This window comes from Choloepus didactylus, chromosome 5 (assembly GCF_015220235.1).
Source record: "Choloepus didactylus isolate mChoDid1 chromosome 5, mChoDid1.pri, whole genome shotgun sequence".
NCBI lineage: Eukaryota > Metazoa > Chordata > Mammalia > Pilosa > Megalonychidae > Choloepus > Choloepus didactylus.
The window spans coordinates 139879472-139897805 of NC_051311.1; the positions used below are offsets into that span (position 1 = coordinate 139879472).

At 42.8% G+C, this 18334-nt stretch overlaps 1 protein-coding gene across 1 annotated transcript in view; it reads left to right on the plus strand.

Annotated features, from left to right (window-relative positions):
• Window positions 1–5997: 5997 nt before the first annotated feature.
• MTURN (maturin, neural progenitor differentiation regulator homolog) overlaps window positions 5998–18334 on the plus strand; it is a 29125-nt gene continuing 16788 nt past the window's right edge. The window contains exons 1-2 of the mRNA XM_037836982.1: window positions 5998–6474; window positions 16150–16272. Coding sequence (XP_037692910.1) covers window positions 6313–6474; window positions 16150–16272 — 285 coding nt within the window. The 5' untranslated portion in view covers window positions 5998–6312. The remainder of the gene's footprint in view (window positions 6475–16149; window positions 16273–18334) is intronic.

The window sequence follows — 18334 nt, forward strand, 5'->3', positions numbered from 1 at the left end:
TAAGGAAGAAAAAAGAACGAAGGCTCTTCACTTATGAAAATGCTAAAGTTCTTTTTGTTTTAAAAATTTATTGTGGTAAAATCTATAGAACATAAAATTTGCCATTTTAACCATTTTTAAATGTACAACTCAGTGGCAATAATTAAATTCACAATGTTGTGTAACCATCACCATCCATTACCAAAACTCTTTCATCACCCCAAACAGAAACTCCATACACTAAGGATCTTTTTAATCACATTACCATCTATTCTTATCTTTAAATGCTTTATTGTGACTTTGATTAAATAATCAAATATTATTTCTAATGCACCCATGATCCTGTCTTAATCAAGTATCCAAATATCTTGTCAAATTTTTTTAAAACTTTGCCCTGCCCCTCTCAAAACTCAGATCCTAAATTTAGAGAAAATAAAATAGACCTCTTTTACACCTAAAATTATCTTTGAGATTTCCTAGAGTGCACCTGGAAAATCACAAAGATTTGTTCTTTCACTTTATAAAAAGGGAGGAGCTAGGTTTGTTTAATATGTTACTACAGTAAGATTTGCAAGGGAAGAGTTGTCAAATCAGAATAGATGCCCAGCCTTCTTTAGGTTAACTTCGTATGGAAAAAAATATTATTAATATGAATATTTCAGAAATGCCATGCTTTATAGGAAGTCTCTGGAGATTTGTCAATGTCATTTTTGCTCTCAAGAAAAACACTGATCAAAACTCTTATGAAATAGTTCTGTTTTTCTATACTTATCAGGGTCCTAGTGATACTTTGCCTTATGATATTAGAAACAACAATATAGTGTAATTAATCATAATTTCAGTTATTATTTAAAATTTTAACTTGGCCTGGCCACAGTCTTATTTCTTTAATTTGAATCTAGCAAGTTCTAGGGCAATGGTTTTAAATTAGTACATACATCAGACTTATCTATGGAGGTTTATGAAAAAATACAGATGCATAGATCCTACTTCTTAATCTCTTAATATTCTTGTAATGTTCTTGGTATATTAGGTGTCATGATTGCCATGTTATATCCCAATAATTTTTCTCCATAAAAATTATGTTCCTCCATTTTTATAAATCACTGATTTCTTTGAGTATAGGTTTAATTATTATCCTTACAGACAGTCTGTCTATTTTTTTGGTAATGACTTTATTGTCTTTGTTTGGCACACCACAGAAACAACCAAATTTCCTTGTCGATTATGTTATTATTATTATGCAACTCTCAGCAGACCTTTCACATTTGAGGGTTACTAGTTACAAATTAACCACAGCCATTTTAAGTCTCTGCCAACTGCAAATAGTTTTGTTTTTTTTCACTCTGATACTTATCCAAAGGCTCTGCTCTAAGCTACAGGTGAGCTTTCTTTTTGTCTTCAACAAAGAAGGACAGTCTCAGAACTATGTAGAAAAGGATTGAATGAGATAGCATACTTCAAACCATTGGCACTTTAGAAGGAAGGCTTCTGAGATGCATCTCTTAGGTAACTTACAGACTAGACCAGTGGACTGAGTCAGGATTTTCAGGGATCTTTTCAGTCAAGAAGACTGCTAACCCAAGATCCACAGAACAAAAATTAATTATGTAAGCTTGAATGAACTAATGAGGGAAATTTCATTATGGTTGTTTGTTTGGAATATTGTTGATTTTGTTTCAGTGTTTTATATTCTAGATACATAAATCAGCCCTTTACTTTCTTCTGAAGCTATCAGTAACCCATAAAATTTAGTAGGCTCTGCTTTTGGAAGCTGAAATGAAACATGTAAAAAGTGATATTTGATTCTCATCAATTGCCTGGAATTCAGAAACCCTCACTGAGTCTCCTTACTTTTCATGGCAATATAAGTATTTGCGAAGATTGAGTAAGAATCTGTTCCCCTTTTCACCAGGGCATAACTGGATAAATTGATTTATAACCAAGGCCTTACTTGGAGTGTCATATTTGAGAATGATGCTTATTTAAGCAAATACATCCAGCTACTTTTAAAGAACTCAGGTTGACTTTATGGAGCTGAGATCTATAAAGCCCTCCTATGAAAACTGGCTGGAATGTGGCTTATAGGATCCTGGCCTTACAGGAAGGGAGGAAAATTATCTTCTGGCAGGCTAGAAACCTTCAGAAATTTCACCGACTTCAAGAAGAGAGACATTCACCCAAAATTTTAGGTACTGCAGATGAAATCTGATAGCATGAGTTTTCCAGCCATAAGATAGCAAATAATACAGGCCTTTAAAAGATCAAACTGGTATTCCTTATGAAAACATCAGGCAGAAGTTAATTTTGTAATTGTTCAATACCGTATTGATCTGGATTTTGCAAAATAAGCCTAAGAACAATCTTTCTTTGAGATTATTATGATCACAAAGTGAGAAGGAATCTAGAGGAAAATTGTGAAAGACTCTGAAATGGACCAAAAAATTACCTGGTGTCTCAGTGGAAAACCATGCATTGTTTAGAGCATACCCTTCTCAGTTTTCTGATTTTATAGGGTTTGTGCCTTTCATTGTCTTTAAATTGTTTTGCATCTGTGTAAATTGCAGGAAACTGATAGTAATGCAAATAATTATCATCCATAGAAATAAAAACAGTGTCCAGTAGAATGCAATTGATTATCACCTTCTGGATATTAATGAGTTTTGCATCTATTTGTGCATTCATTTCAGCATGCACCTTGCAGTATTTTGAATTCTCCTTTGACATCTTACTGGTGAACAAGTGGTCCTAGTGACAGACCAGTGCCCAAATATGCCCTGAACTGCCCATCTCCAGATTTCATTTATGTGAAACAAAATTTGATTTACATGTCTGCCTTCCACTCATGCTCCCCACCGTTCTGCTCAAGTGGCACTTTTCTTGAATGTACTGGAAAGGAGATGGGGTAGCTCTCAAAGAGGGGAAATCAACATATCTTACATATTTTAGTCTCAAACTTAAGGAACATCCTTCATTTTTGGAATTTCCAGACCAACACATAATATGCTTTAAATGACAGAACTAGGTAAAATCGCAAAGAAGCTCACTCTAGCACTCACTTGAGGTGCCAATATTACAAAAAAAAAAAAGGAAAGAAAAAAAGCAATATTTCATAACAATTTACTACAGCATATTGAATTTTTATGTTCATGCACCTGTCTCCTCCATTGTCCTGTGTATTAGTATTCTATTACTATGTAAAAAATAAACACATACTTATCAACTTAAAACAACACCCATTGGATTGATGGCTTGATATGCTGAGCCCTCTGTCTTGGGACTTGCTCCTATGAAGCTTGTTACTGCAAAGGAGAGGCTAAACCTGCTTATATTGTGCGTAAGAGTCTCCCCAAGTGTCTCTTTGTTGCTCAGATGTGGCCCTCTTTCTCTAACTAAGCCACCTTGGCAGGTGATCTCACTGCCCTCCTCCCTACGTGGGACCCGGCTCCCAGGGTTGTAAATCTGTGTTCCTGGCAACACAGAATATGACTCCCGGAGATGAATCTGGACCCAGCATCATGGGATTGAGAGCATCTTCTTGACCAAGAGGGGGATGCAAATGAAACGAAATAAAGCTTCAGTGGCTGAGAGATTTCAAGTGAAGTCAAGAGGTCACTCTGGTGTATATTCGTAGGCACTATATAGGTAACAGTTTTTAGGTTTTAATGTATTGGAATAACTAGAAGCAAATACCTGAAACTACCAAACTCCAACCCAGTAGACTTGACTCTTGAAGATGATTGTGTAACAATGTAGCTTACATGGGGTGACAGTGTGATTGTGAAAACCTTGTGGATCACACTCCCTTTATCCAGTGTATGGATGGATGAGTAGATAAATGGGGACAAAACCTAAATGAAAAATAGGTTGGGATGGTGTGTGTGTGATTTGGGTGTTCTTTTTCACTTTTATTTTTTGTTCTTATTCTGATTCTTTCTGGTGTAAGGAAAATGTTCAAAAATAGATTGGGGTAATTAATGCCCAATTATATGATGGTACTGTGAACAGATTGTACATCATGGATGATTGTATGATATGTGAATATATCTCAATAAAACTGAATTTTTAAAAAAAAACTCCCATTTATTAGCTCATATTCATGTCAGTCAGAAGTCTGGGCATGGCCAGGACCTGGCTGGGTTTTCTGCATTGGGGTGTCCCAAGTCTGAAATCCTGGCATCAGTGGGGCTAATCTGGAGACTGAGGAAGAACCCTTCTTCAAGTTCATTTATGTTGTTGGCAGAAGTCAGTTCCTTGCAGATATAGGACTGAAGTATGCAGTTCCCTGTTGGCTATAGGCCAGGGATTGCTCTCAGCTGTTAGAGGCTGCTCTCTGGTCCTTGCCACATGCCCCGCTCCATCTCCAAAACAGTAATGGAGAATCTCTCTCTTGATCAATCCCCCTCCTTCTCCCAATCTCTCTCCAGGAAAAATCCAGTCCTTTTAAAGACTTGCCTGATTAGGTCAGACCCACCACAGACAATCTCCCTATCTTAAAATCAATGGATTTGGGACCTTAATTACATCTGTAAAATCCTTCACAGCAGCACCTAGAATAGTGTTTGATCTAATAACTGGGAGAAGGTATACGTATACCAGGTGACAGGGATCTTAAGAGCCATTTTAGAATCCTGTCTAGTTTTACAATCTGTAATCTCTTTGATGCCAGAAACTGGGCCTCATGCATCTTCACCTGTTACACAATAGGTGCTCCATAAATGTTCACTGAAGTGAATTGTTTTAAAACAATATGGGAAATTCTGAGGTTAGGAAATTGTTACACAAGAACATGGTAAGAACTCCCAGCAGGAAAAAGAATGGATAAGATGCAGCGCCTGGATGCTTTTGGGCTAATCACCATCCTAATCTCTTCTTCTACCAAAAGATTAAGTGGCGTTTCTATTTTTATGAATACAACTTTGAATTATTAATGGAAGTAAAAGGAAAAAGAATTCCTATCCCAGCAATTTGCAAAATAGGCAACTTTTTGGAATCATATTTTATTCCACTGAGTATAGAGTATGTGCAATGGTTTCATCCTGTCATGAGCTTGCCTTAGCTAAATCTGCCAGCTCTTTGAGGGTGGGACTACATATTCCTCTTATTTATATCCCCAGTGTTAGCACGCTGCCTGGTAAAAATACAAACTGATTAAATGTGTTTAGAATGAATGTTATTTAACATGTCTCTACTGGTAGTCATTCAAGTCCTGCCAGCGGGGACTCTGTATAACACATTTTTTGCAATCCAGTCGTGCTGTCTGGTATCAGGCAGCCACTGAGCATTCAACAGGTGCAATAGCTGGGTCATGTATTCTCATTTTAAAATGTACTTTCTGCTCTTCCAAACTAGCAGTTAATCATTTTAGGTTATGTAACATGAGTTGAAGCTAAGTAATATTAAAGCTACTCTTATGAGGCTTATTTTCAAGAAATATTCAGTTTATGTTAATGCAAAAAAATTACTTTCCCATCTTCCTTTCCAAATGGACATTTTTGTAAGTATAAATGTATTAAGGAGAAACTGGTATTTCTTTACATCAATCGAAGACAGAACTTTGAATTCTGGAAAAAGAAAGGCTTAGTTTCTCTTAGATTTTCTCAGATCTCAATTCTGTGGGCGCCAGTACATTTAAACCACATTCAGGAATACGCTTTTCCTGCCTCCTAACTCTAGGTAATCGCTAACGGAGCAAGGAGCTCTCACCACTTCACTAGAACCGGTTGAGCGGGGTGGGGCGCCGCGCTGTGACGTCACCAGACTCGCGAGCCGCGGCGCAGGTCCCGAGCTCCGGCGATTGGCTGGGGTCCATGACGTCACTGCCCGGGGAGTGCTGCGCTCGCGAGGGCCCCGGCAATCTTCGGGCTCTTTTTTTATTTTTTTATTTTTTGAAAAAAAAAAAAAAAAAGAAAATAGAAGAACCGGAGGAGGTGCGGGCAGCCCCTGTGCCGCGCCCCGCCTGCTGGCGCCCGCCCCGGCCGCGCCAGGCTCTCGGGCGGCCCGTTTAGGGGCGGGAGAGGAGGCGGGGCCGAGGAGGAGCCACGGCGCCGTACGGTCCCCGCAGCCCGCTACTCGCAACGTGTAAACAGTGCCCGCCGGGAGGTGCCCGGGGACCGCGAGGGAGCTGGAGCCGCCCGGCCCAGGCCCGCGCCCGGCGTTGCCGCCCTCCTGTCCGCAGAACCCGCGCCGCGCGGAGCCAAGCGCAGCGCTTCGCTGCCGCCCCGGGAGGAGGGCGCCGGAGGAGAAAAAGGAGGGAGGGAGGGGGGCGGAGGGAGCGGAGGAAAGCAGCGAGCGCCGAGGGTGAGGGAACGGCGGCGGGCGAGGCGGGCGAGGATGGATTTCCAGCAGCTGGCTGATGTTGCGGATAAATGGTGCTCCAACACGCCCTTCGATCTCATCGCCACCGAGGAGACCGAGCGCAGGATGGATTTCTATGCCGACCCCGGGGTCTCCTTCTACGTGCTGTGTCCGGACAACGGCTGCGGGGACAATTTTGTGAGTGCCTGAGGGAGGGACCGCGGGAGCGGGCGGTAGTGGGGACGCTCCTTTGGCCGGAGCTCCTGCACTATGGGAAGGTTGTGGAGCCCCAGATGGACAAACGTAGTCGGCTCGCCGCCGTGCACCCCGCTTCTCCTCGCTCCGCCCGGGAGGCCCCCGAGCTGGGCGCGGCGGTGTCCGCGCTCCGGGTATGGCCAGGTGGGCGGTGGCAGGGGCGCGGCGCGGGGAGGCGCGCTGAGCGCCCTTCGGGCCGGGGAGCTGGACTAAGGCAGGAGGCGTAGGGTATCCCGGAGTTCATCCCCTATCCCTGCGGGCGCTGTTTCGAAGACGCGACCCCGGGGTTAGTGCGTAGTGCTTGTCTTGGAGCATACCTGGGGCGCCCACTGCGTCGCAATCGCCGGGCTGGGCCCGAGCGCACGGCCCCTCCCGCAGGACCCGGAGTTCGGAGCTTCCAACACCCAGCATCCGGTCCCTAGCTAGGCATAGCGTTCCCCTCCTGGTGCGCGGACACAACTCGAGTTCCTTCTGCCCGTATAGAACATCCCTCCCCCCGTGTTATTCCCTGTGCTGCGTGTTTGGACACAAAGCCTCTGACCACACTAGCGATGCCTGATCTCCTGGACCTTCTTTGCGGAATTACACTCCGAATCTAAAAAAGCGCACGCGCGCGTGCGCACACATCCCAACACACATACACACACAGGCACGGGCACGCCTACCCCCACCCCTCCTCCTTCCCTTGCTTTCACTGCTCCTCTTTGAGCTGCTGGCGAGGTGCGTGTGGCCCGGGCGGGTTCTGTCCGGCCGAGGCAATGGCCGCAACCCTGTCAAAAGCCTTTAGTTTTTCGAGATGAGGGGCAATCCCTCCTCTTCGGTCTCGGAGGGATCGGGATCTAGAACTGCGGTGTCCAAACCTTCGACTTTGTTCCCTGCGCACACTTGGGATCTTGGCGCTGGCAGTTTAGAAAGGAGATGCGGAAGGCAGGGGAGTTGGAGTGGGAGGTGTGAAGACGGGATGAGGATGACCCTTTATGAAGTGTTTGTAAGGACAGGGAAAATAATGGTCTCCGAATGTAAGATGGAGGCGACCGTGGGCTCGGGTTACGGTATGGTCGCCGGCCTGAGCCTGGCGCTGGCGCGGCTGCCGCCCCTGCGGACAGGGGTGGGGCGGCGAGGAGGCGCGGCGTCTGCGCTGGTTCCTCAGGTGCGGGTGAGACAAAGCGGGGCAGTAGTCCGGGCGCCGGCTTGCCCCCTGCTAGCCCACAGAAACTTAGCGAAGGAGTTAGAGAGACAGCAAGATAGCCTTTCTTGGTCCAGCAGAGGTCAAGGCTCATGTAGGACTGGGCTATAAAGCATGCTCCTCCCACACACCACACCACCCTTCCCACCAAGTAGGGGAAGAACCTACAAGTGAGACGCTGTAGAAGAGGGATGGACTTGGATGACAGCCAGATTTGAGTTCTGGCTGTATGACTGAGCAGATGCCTTCCCTTGAGCTCAGTTTCCATATCCAAAAAAATGGGTGATTATGTAAATAATGCTCAAATGGTCCCTGACCCACAGAAAGGGTCCCATATATGGAATTTAGGTTTAGTGATCTCGGGTTCCCCAGGATTTAGCACTTCTGCCCCCCGCCAAGAGCCTCAGTTTTCTTAGCTGTAAAACGGGGTTAATCACAAAGCCTCCATCACAAGGTACTTGTGAAAGGCAAGTAAAATATTATATATGTAAGTAGCCAATAAACTGTAGACATTCTGTGTTATTTATTGTATCGAGTGGAGGGATCATTAAAAAGAGATTCACTCTCTTGCAAAAGTGTAAGAAAGCACCAGGGGCCAACTAACTGTGCAGAATCTAAGGCTTTGATTAGAGATCCCTTTGATTAGATATCAGGGCTTCCTTAATCTGCCAGTGTCCTTTACTCATCCTTCCTGTGTAAAACAGGGCAAGAACCCCTCTGTCCCCATGGTTCACATTTTATGGGGGAGAGTTCTGCACAGCCTTCCTCTGGGATTTCAGGGGGCATACCTAAAGAAATGACTCCAGGGAGAGTTAGTAGAGGAAAACATGAGATTGTTCTCTTGCCTTGAATAACTATATCACACCATCATTCATTAAGATTATATCAGGCCTTTTTTTGAGGCCACTTGTATTTTATATATCTTGCATAAAATAATTAAAAGTATTTATTTACTGACAATTGAAACATAAAGAAGATAGAAGATGGGGAAAAAATAATTCCTTGGGTAGACTGGAACTTTTCCAGAGTTTCTGGAGGCCATAATGTACAAGTTGTCAATCACAGGCATTTTCTTAGTACAACCCTGTCGGCGAACCTAGCCCAAGGCAAGCTATTTGCCTCTAGTTATGAAACTCAGGCACAAAGTGTCCTACCTATGTACTTTCCTCTTTTTTTTTTATTTCCCAGGAAAATCTGTTAGGCTTTAGAAGAAATCTGAGATTAGTAGAATCCTTGTTATCTGAAGGATTTGTTAACAATAAAAATTAGTATTTACACAGCATTTCTCAGTTTACAAAGTGTTTTCACATCATTCATGCAGCAAACATTTATTGAGAATTAACCTTGTACCAAGCCAGGGCTTTCTAGATTACAAATAGGGTCATGCTCCTGGGACCATTTTACTCCTCTAGGAAACAGTGTTGCATAGCGGTTAGGAGCACAATTTCAGGCTACACCCCAGTTTTCACCCCGGCTCCTCACTTCTAACTCTGTGCCTTGTGTAAGTTATTTCACTTCTCTGTGTCATGATTTCAACATCAAAAATGGGAATAACATAAATACCTCCCTGGTGGGGTCGTTTGAGAACAGTATCTACCTTGCACTAAGTGCTCTGTAAATGTTAGCCCAGCTTATTGTTATCACTGTAATTGTTACCAGCATCCATCTAGTTGCTCAAGCTAAAAATCTAGGGGATATCCTTGACTCTACTCTGTACCACTTCCCACATCCGGTTCATCAAAAGTTCCTCCAGTGTCACCTCCCAAAATATCCAGTGTCCATCTATTTTTCTCTTCTCCCATGCTGTCACACTAGTCTAAGTCACTATCATTTTTCATTTTCTCTCCTAATTTGTCTCCTTGTTCATAATGCCCACCTAGCCACCCTGAGCCAGTCTCCACATATCATTCACTCTGGATCCACTTAAAATATAATCCATTTGTTGTCACCACCACTCCCTACCTTGCCTAAACTGACTCCCATCACTCTTACAATTTAAGCCCTTGCCCTGGTCTCAGGGCCTCAGGCTCTGTCTCCTGCCACCTGTCTGAACTAACTATGGACTGTTCTTCCCCCATGTTCCTGCCACACCAGCTTTTCTCCTCCTCAGACATGCCAAACTCATTCCCATCTCAGGGCCTTTGCACTGGCTGTTTCTTCTCCCTGCAGATCCTCACATGGTCATTCAAGCCTTCCTGTCCACACACTTCCTCCTTTTATTCTTATTGTTGCACTCATTATTACTTAATATTCTCTTGTTTGTTTTTTGCCTCCCCCTCTAGACTAAAAGCTCTAGGAGAGCAGAGATCTTGTCTGTTTTATTCATCACTGTATCTCCATACATGACACCTGGAACTGTTAGAATGCGACAGGTGCTCAATTCATGCTTGTAAGAATGAATGAGCGAATAAACGAATTACAGAGTAGTGTAGAAAACGTTAAATTTCAAGAATAACAACTGCAAAGGATAATATAATAATGATAACAACTACTTATGTGCTTTCTGTTTATCAGACACTGTTTAAGGAATTCGTATATACAATCTCCTTTCATCTTAGCAGTAATCCCACAGATATGCTCTGTAACTATCCTCATTTTACAGACGGGAAAACTGAGGGACAATGAGGTTTACTAACTTTCCCACAGTTAGTTAAGTGGTAGAGTGACTTGAAATAGCCCTATGCTGAGTACATAGCATCACACCAGTGACAACAGGGGATGCAGTCTGTGGGTTCAAGAGCAGCTTCTTATTGGGCCTCACAAAAATTCTGTAAGGTCGGTGTTAATTATTCCCATTTTATAGGTGAGGAAACAGGCTCAGTGAGTTTCATTGATTCATCCAGGACTGTACTACCAAGAAGTGCCAGAGCAAGGGCTCAGGTCTCTGGTTTCCAAGCCCAGGGGCCTATCTTCTCCACCTTGCAGAACGTTTCCCAGGCAGCAGTAGCTCTCAAGTCCCCCAAAACAAGAACTTCTTTTTATTTTTCCTTCACTTTAGCAGCTCCTGAGTCCCTTGAGCCCTCTTCCCTTTTTCGTTTCACAGGCCATCCCAGCCATGTCATCGCTTTCTAAACTGCTGCCCTTCCTCGGCCTCTTTCTCTGTGCAGCCCATGGTTAGTCCCAGGATAAAATGAAACTCTAAGTGCCCTGTCAGTGTTGAGAGTGCAGGAGTGGGGCTGCCCTGCCTGGCTCTACAGGTGGAACTACAGGCTCAACTGTCAGGGGAACTCACTGGGCCTGGTGGGAGGGGGAGTGTAGCTCACAACCAGGCTGGCATGTTCCAGTCTTCTGCCAACTTGGAGGTGCTCAGGGCTTGAGGAAGGGGAGTTGGCAGCCATGAACATGCCAGACCGACAGACAGGGGCGCACGTGTGTGTGCATGCAGTCGCGTGCTGGCTTATAAGCATGGTGACACCAGCTGCTTTCCTTCCTTGTCACAGGCCAGGAGAAATGTGCTCCATAAACAAAGAGCACTGCCCTGCCTTTCGATGGGCCTGTGTGCTGATGTGGAGGGACAGAGGGACTTGGGTCCCTTTGACCATTTCTGCCAACCCATCAAAAACATGTTCAGATCTAAAATTTTGTATAGTGTAATCCCTTTTCATTACAAAAACAAAGATAGCAATTGTTGTATTACTAAAGGAAAATATTTTATTTATGGAAGGACCATGTGGTTTAATTTTATAAGCATGTATGTATATGAATATATGTATTTTCTCCCCATTTGTGGTCTAGGCATGTCTTTAGTCTTAACTATGTGACCAAATAATGTTATTTTTTTGTTTTGAAAAAAGGAAATATAACTTGTTTAAATGAGAATGAGTGATATTTATATGGTGGTATAGTAGAGAGAAAGTACTTTCTTGTCTAAATTAAACTCTAACCAGTTTCCTCATCTGTCAAATGGGAGATAATTACACCCACATTATATAATTGTTGTGAGGACTAAATGAGGAAGAGTATATGTAAACATACTTGGTAAAGCATAAAGCATTCCACTATGGTTGTGCATTATTCATATAAAGAAATTAATTCAGGGAAAAATATATGTTCATGGAATGGTATTCTTGAGGAGAGTAAAGTTATGTCAAAATGAATTCAGATAGTCAAGAATAAGCATTTACTGGGCACCTGCCAAGTGAGAGGCACTCTACAGGTTATCTCCTGTAATCCTGATAAGCACACTGTAGTACTAGTACTTTCCCCGACTTACAAATGAAGAAGCTGAGGCTCGGTTTGCACAGAGTGCATTGAAAGCATGCTCTCCTGGGTTGACCCTTGGCTCTGCCCCTTGCTCCCTGTGTGATCATGGGCAAGTTACTTAACCTCTCTGAGCCTCAGTTTCCTCATTGGTAAAACGGGTCAGCACAAAGAGCAGGCAGGTTGTAAGCATACCAACCACTCTTCCTACCCTGTGTGGACATCTTTAAGGTGGCATCAGATGACTTGTGGCTTTTATCATCTTCTGCTGTCAGTTCTGTGGATAGGAATCAGTATTAGATTAAGCCACACAAACTTAAAATGGTCTCCCCCATACTGATGAGGGCACAGAACCCACACTTCAGTACTACAGTGGGAGTGAGGTGCCCCTTGACAGAGCAGATAGCTGTGTCCAGAGAGGAGAAGCGGTTGTGTTCTCGCTCCCCTACCACCCCCACTCCCTACCCAAGCACCAAGAGAACAAGCAGTGAGCCTGTTTCACTCACCATGGTACACCTTCCCCCTCCAGTACTTGGAACCGTAGGGGCCCACAAAAGGTGCTCAAAAAGATATCTGTGGAATTGAATTACCTTGGTGATCTAATAACATTTTTGGATAAGCTGGATATTCTCGTCTCTACTGTAGAAAACAGAAAGGTGCTCATTTTCGTATTTGCAGGTGACACGGTTGTATTAAGCTGAACAAGCTTTCATAATAAACTCTGGCCCAATTTAATAACAAAGAAGGGCCACAGATGGTCTATTCAGAAATCAAAGTTCTTGCCAGTGATTTTCTACTCCTACCAGGCAGGTATCCGTAGGAAAGAACAGGCTGCTCAGAAGGGCCCTTCACTGCAACTCATGTGTCCTGAGATTCAGGCCTGGTTTTACTCACTAATGGCATTACTTAGGTGCTTTTGGAAAGGTTTTAATGTAGCACTCCCTGTCTTACCCTCCCCCTCCCTGCCCCAATATGGAGTTAGCCAAAGTTCTGCTATGCTGGTCCTTCTTGAAATGTGGTCTTAGAGATTGCAGCAACAGCATCACCCCAGACCCTGTTATAAATGCATTGTTATAAATGCATATTCTGAGGCCCACTCGAGACCCCCTGAACCAGAAACTCTGGAGATAGGACCCAGAATCTTTGTTTTAGCAAGCCCTCCAGATGGTTCTGATGCCCTCTAAAGCTTGAGGACCACTGCTTTCCTCTCTTTGGATTTCTCCTATAATAACAGGGAAGGTCTGTCATCTGCCTTTGCTCTAACTACCCTGTTGGAAAGTCATTACATTATGTACTTGGTTTATATTTGCCAGAAGGTTACATTGTTCAAAGCTGGAAATTCTCTGATTCCTATTAGAGTTTTTTTCATGACTAAAAGTGGGTGTTTGGTTACACATGCTTAAAATATTTTCCAAAAATATTTTCCATGGTTGAAATTATTGTGACTCTGCCCTGCGGTGCAGGATTCTGGGTCTTCAATTGCCCATTTCTCTTTCTGTGAGACTGGGGCTCAAGTTCTGTTTCCAGGAGCATCAGCCCTGTCCCTAAGTGTTCTCTCTGCCCTCCCCTGGTAGAGGTGGGTTCCACTTGGTTTTGGAATGGTCCCCTCTGTTTTCCTAAGAGATAACCATCCTCCCCGTTTCTTGCCTGTTAATTCTCCTGAATATCTGCTCTGTGTTTATCTTTTGGATGCTGCCTCATGGGAATGATCATGCTTCTTTCTTTGCATTGGGTGCTAGAAAACTTCAGAGCCAAATCTGTGGTCCATCTGTAGCAAGTGGACAGCCTTTAGAGCTTGCACTGTTTGTCCTGATCTCATTCTTGGTTTTATTTATTTTTCTTCCATTGTGTTCCTTGTACTTATTTTCCCAACTACATTTTCTTAGTTCATCTTATCTGGTATTCTGTGGATCTTTGCCAGCTGCCTTAATTAATTTTTGGAAGGAAGCAATTTAAATAAATAAAATTGAATACGTTTTGTTATGAGATACGTATATAAAACAATTAGCATTTAATAAATGATGGCTGTTAAATGGCCATGTGGATCTGGGTCTGCTAACAACTCCAAACCCCCTGCTCCTTCCCTGTGTCATATGGGACAGGATTCAGTTAAAACCTTTTTAAACCCACAAAACTAACAAACTGGGAATACAGGGCGATGTAGACAGCCAAATGAAAGAAATTTAAGACAGACTGGGCAGAAGACCCTTTAGTAGGTGTTAAAGCTTCCTTCTCCAAGATCTATTCATAAATCAACAACTCCAAAAGTGGAGTAATTAAAAGTGTGGTATGAACAATCTCCTCGTGAGGTTAGTGATACAACAGAAACACTTAGCTAAGTAATCTGATTACCAAGATACTAGACACATACGATTCTGTTATTGGGTGAGTGATACACTTTTCTCAGTTTACTTTTTAATTTAAAGCTCAAATACACTTTAAAAAAGATGAGCATACAGGTTTTTCGTAGGTTCCCCTACTTCTTTTGCATTAACCTCAATCCAGGTTGCCTTGGATATTGTTCTCCATGAAATCACATTGGGTATCTGATGTGCTCGGCACATGACCTTAGCCTCCTTGCAGGAGGGCAGATGCAAGAGGGAAAGAGGGTGCTTGTGTCTGCTACGGAGCCAGCGGCATGCCACAGCCAGCCACTGTGCCAGGCACTTCATGAACTTCTGACTTTTTCTCTAATCTTCACAACGCCTCCTGGGAGGTCAGGCTTAACTTTTCCCATTTTGAGGTGCATGAAGTAAGATGGAACTTTTTAAAATTTGACTGTGCAAATAGATGCTGAGCAGAACACGTATTAAGGTAGGACTTTGTTGTTCTTGTTGAATCCCCACTGATTAAGATAAGAATCAAGTGAGATAATGGATATAAAAGTGTTTTGTACTGTTTATTATACTTTTGTACTAAGAGTTGCGTAAATGACATTTCAATGGCTTGCAATGTTAAGGGTCTGTAATAGGGAATAGCATTTGAGCTGTTCTCTAAAGTTAGAGATTTTACGAGTTATCTTTATTATCGAGGAGGAAGCTACTCTAGAAATCTACCTGATTGTCAGAAATGGACCTTTACATCCAAGAAACAAAAATAATTGAGGTATAAAGAGGGCACACTAGCATCTAGTTATCCTCTCTGGAATCTGAGCAGTATTTTAAGTTTATAGATCTAGTTCTTGGAACTTCTGCAATGAAGAGGAAGGAAATGAAGTGAGTGACAGACATAACTTTCTGGTGTGATGCCCTCATCTGGCATATTAGTAGAAGAGGGCAAGTGTGTGCTTACCATGGACCATTTCTCCAATAGGTCTCATCTCTGCCACCTGTTCCTTGTCTCCTGTAATCTGCCCGAGTCTCCTTTCCTCCCAGGCCTCTACACGTTTCACTGGTATAGAGCTGTCATCAGTCCCCTCTAAACAGTGATTCTTGGTACCTAACATATACCCTAAAGTAATCCTGGTAGCCTGAATGCCACTCCCTTGTCTAGCCTTAAAAAGGTACTAAAACTGATATCCCCATGTGGAGGAAAAAACTTGCCTAGCCTTAAATAAAAATAAAATCTAAAACGGGTCTCCTCTCCCTATGTGTTTCTTTGTGAAGTGATTCTTGGATGTGATGCCCTCTTAAAGCATTGTAAGTGAAGATAAGGTTTTAGAAAGCCTTTGTTTCCTGGTGATTTAGTGAACTGACTTCTTGTGTTCTAAATTCATTTCATTTTGAAGTAAATTTACCATCATCACCCGCCACTCACTGGCTCATCTGAATAATGAAGGCCAAATTCCAAGTTAGTAGATACCTAACTGTGCTTAATCCTTCAGCCCTAGCTGGAGGCAAAGTTAAAGATTCTGCAGGCTTTGGTTTCTCCTCCATCCTGTTTTAGAGATATCATTAAGCCTGCACTGGAAGGTGAGCAGTGGAAACCATGGGTGCTGGAATATCCGTCCCTCTGCCCTTTTTACTACCTGTGAACAGACCTGATGGCAAATTGAGCAGGTGAGATTATGGACCAAAAGTTGGGGAGTTTTTATAGATTATACATTTTTTTTTTTCATCTCTTCAATGCAAACAAATCAAGAATGAATATATTGATTTTACTCTGGAATGGAGGCCTTCTTCAAATGTGTCTAATTTTAAAACAAGAAATCTGCTTGGCTTTCTGTATTTCCCACTGAGTATAATGACTTACATGTCTTTGTTTTCTCCTTTCCCTCTCCTGTGGGCTCGTAGCACGTGTGGAGTGAGAGTGAGGACTGCCTGCCTTTCTTGCAGCTAGCGCAGGATTACATCTCCTCCTGCGGCAAGAAGACACTCCAGGAAGTCTTGGAAAAAGTCTTCAAGTCTTTCAGACCTGTAGGTGCCTATTTGGCTTCTAAAGATGGCTTATTTTCTACAGTTATTTTGTCTTGAATAACGTGGATTGTGGGGAAAGTGGGCAAAACCCGGGATGACTAATTGTTTTTCTCTTGTCTGTCCTGTGGCTTAAAGATAGCAGTGAATATTAGGAGGATGGGGGCAGGGAAAGAGGGGAGAAGTAGGAGATGTGACACAGCTGTTTGTTGCAGGGATGATGGTTATTTCTAGCATCACTTCAGTTACGTTAAGAATCCCTGATAGGGTGGGAAGCAAACAAATCCTTTGTGAGACAATGAGTATTCCTGTTTTCCAGTAGACATAAAACCAAAATGCTTGGAAGTGCTATGGAGCTGCTCACGTAATAGTGGGACCTATATTTGGAAGATTGTCAGAAGGCTATATAAAGGATGTACCTTGATGTCTGTAGGTTTGGAGAAAGAAGAAATTGGATACTGGTTCTATTATTTTCCCTTTTCATAAACTTTCTAGTGGAGAGCTTGCTTTTTGCCTCTCTCTCTTGGGATTTAGCATTCTCTATGTCTGTGGCTAGCTGACAGCCTATTTTTGTTCTAGCTGCTAAACATGTAAAATGAATACCAACCCCTAATTTGAAGACTGTTTTCTTCTGTCTTCATTGGAAGATAAAGTGAGATAACCAATATCATGACACTTCCCCCAGGTTTAGTTCCCTGCTTACCATAAATATTCCGCATGCTTGATGATACTTGTTCTGGAATTTCTATTTAATTCTTTTTCAATTCTTTCTTTATGGTAACTACTTCTCTGCTTTTCATTTATTTCCTTGACCACAGTAAGCTTGGTTGATTGTAGACTGTGTCTGATATTCCAGTATTTCAAGTCTTTGTTTGTCTCTTTTGTCTTCTTTTGTTTCTTCTTGTTCTTACTCTTGGTATCTTGTTTCTTTGTGTATTCTATTATCTCTTACTGTGTGCTGGTTATTGTATTTGAAATTTTATTTAGGAATAAATTGAGGCCTAAGATGATGGTATCTTCCTCCAGAGAGGATTTGTTTGCTTTTGCCAGGACTTGGGAGGCCCCATCAGTCTGAGATCACCTTAAAACAATGCCCTCAAGACAAAAGTAGCTTATTGTCTTAGGCTTACCTCTCTGGGTTCTAATTTTTCAGTATTTTTAAGAAGGTGTTTTTCCTGTTTAATCCAGCGTATTGAGCTGGTCTCAGCAACTTAGTCCAGCATTTTAGGAAATGCCTGTCTATCTGATTTGTATCATTCTTCCATCCTTTTCATTTTTTGTTGTTAATTTTCTGTGCCAGTTTAGCTCATTCAGAATAAATATTTGACTTACAAGTCTGGATCTGCCCCCGGTTTCATTCATTCATTCATAAGTGTTTATTGAGGAACCACTTAGCACTTGCCACTATTTACTACTCTGTTCCCAGCACTTAAACCAAACAGATGAAAATCTTAGACTTCATGGAGCTTACATTCTAGTGTGTGGGGATGGTGGAGACATGATAAATAAGTACAATGTGTTAGTGATAAGTGCTAAGGAGACAAAAATAAATCAGGGAAAGGGGATGAGAAGTATCAGGGATACTAAAATTTTTGATAAGGAAACTAGGAAAGGTCTCACTGAGAGGGCAACATTTGAGTAAAAACTTCAAGAGTCAGCCGTGAGGATATCTAGGGAAAGAGGTTTCTAGGTGGAGGGAACGGCAAGTACGAAGGTCACAGGGTGGGAGGATGCCTGTGATCAAAGAACAGCAAGGGAGCGCAGGTGCAAAATGGTGGTGTAGGAAGTTTTACAAATCAGTCTCTCAACTAGAAAAATGAAAGAGCTGGAAAAAGACTGGAATTAACTAGATGGTAACCCTGGAACCAGAATGGACATTTAGAACAACAGTGCCACAGGAAGCGAGAGGCTGCTGAGAGTTCAGCTTTTGCAAGTGAAAGCATTGAACCCGTGACCAGTCCTTATTGCTCAGTCCATGACAATGCTTACTGCTGCAGCAGTGCTCCAGTTGGGACTGACAGCTGGGGCCAGGGCTGGCAGAGGAAACTCCTTTTCTAAAAGGTGG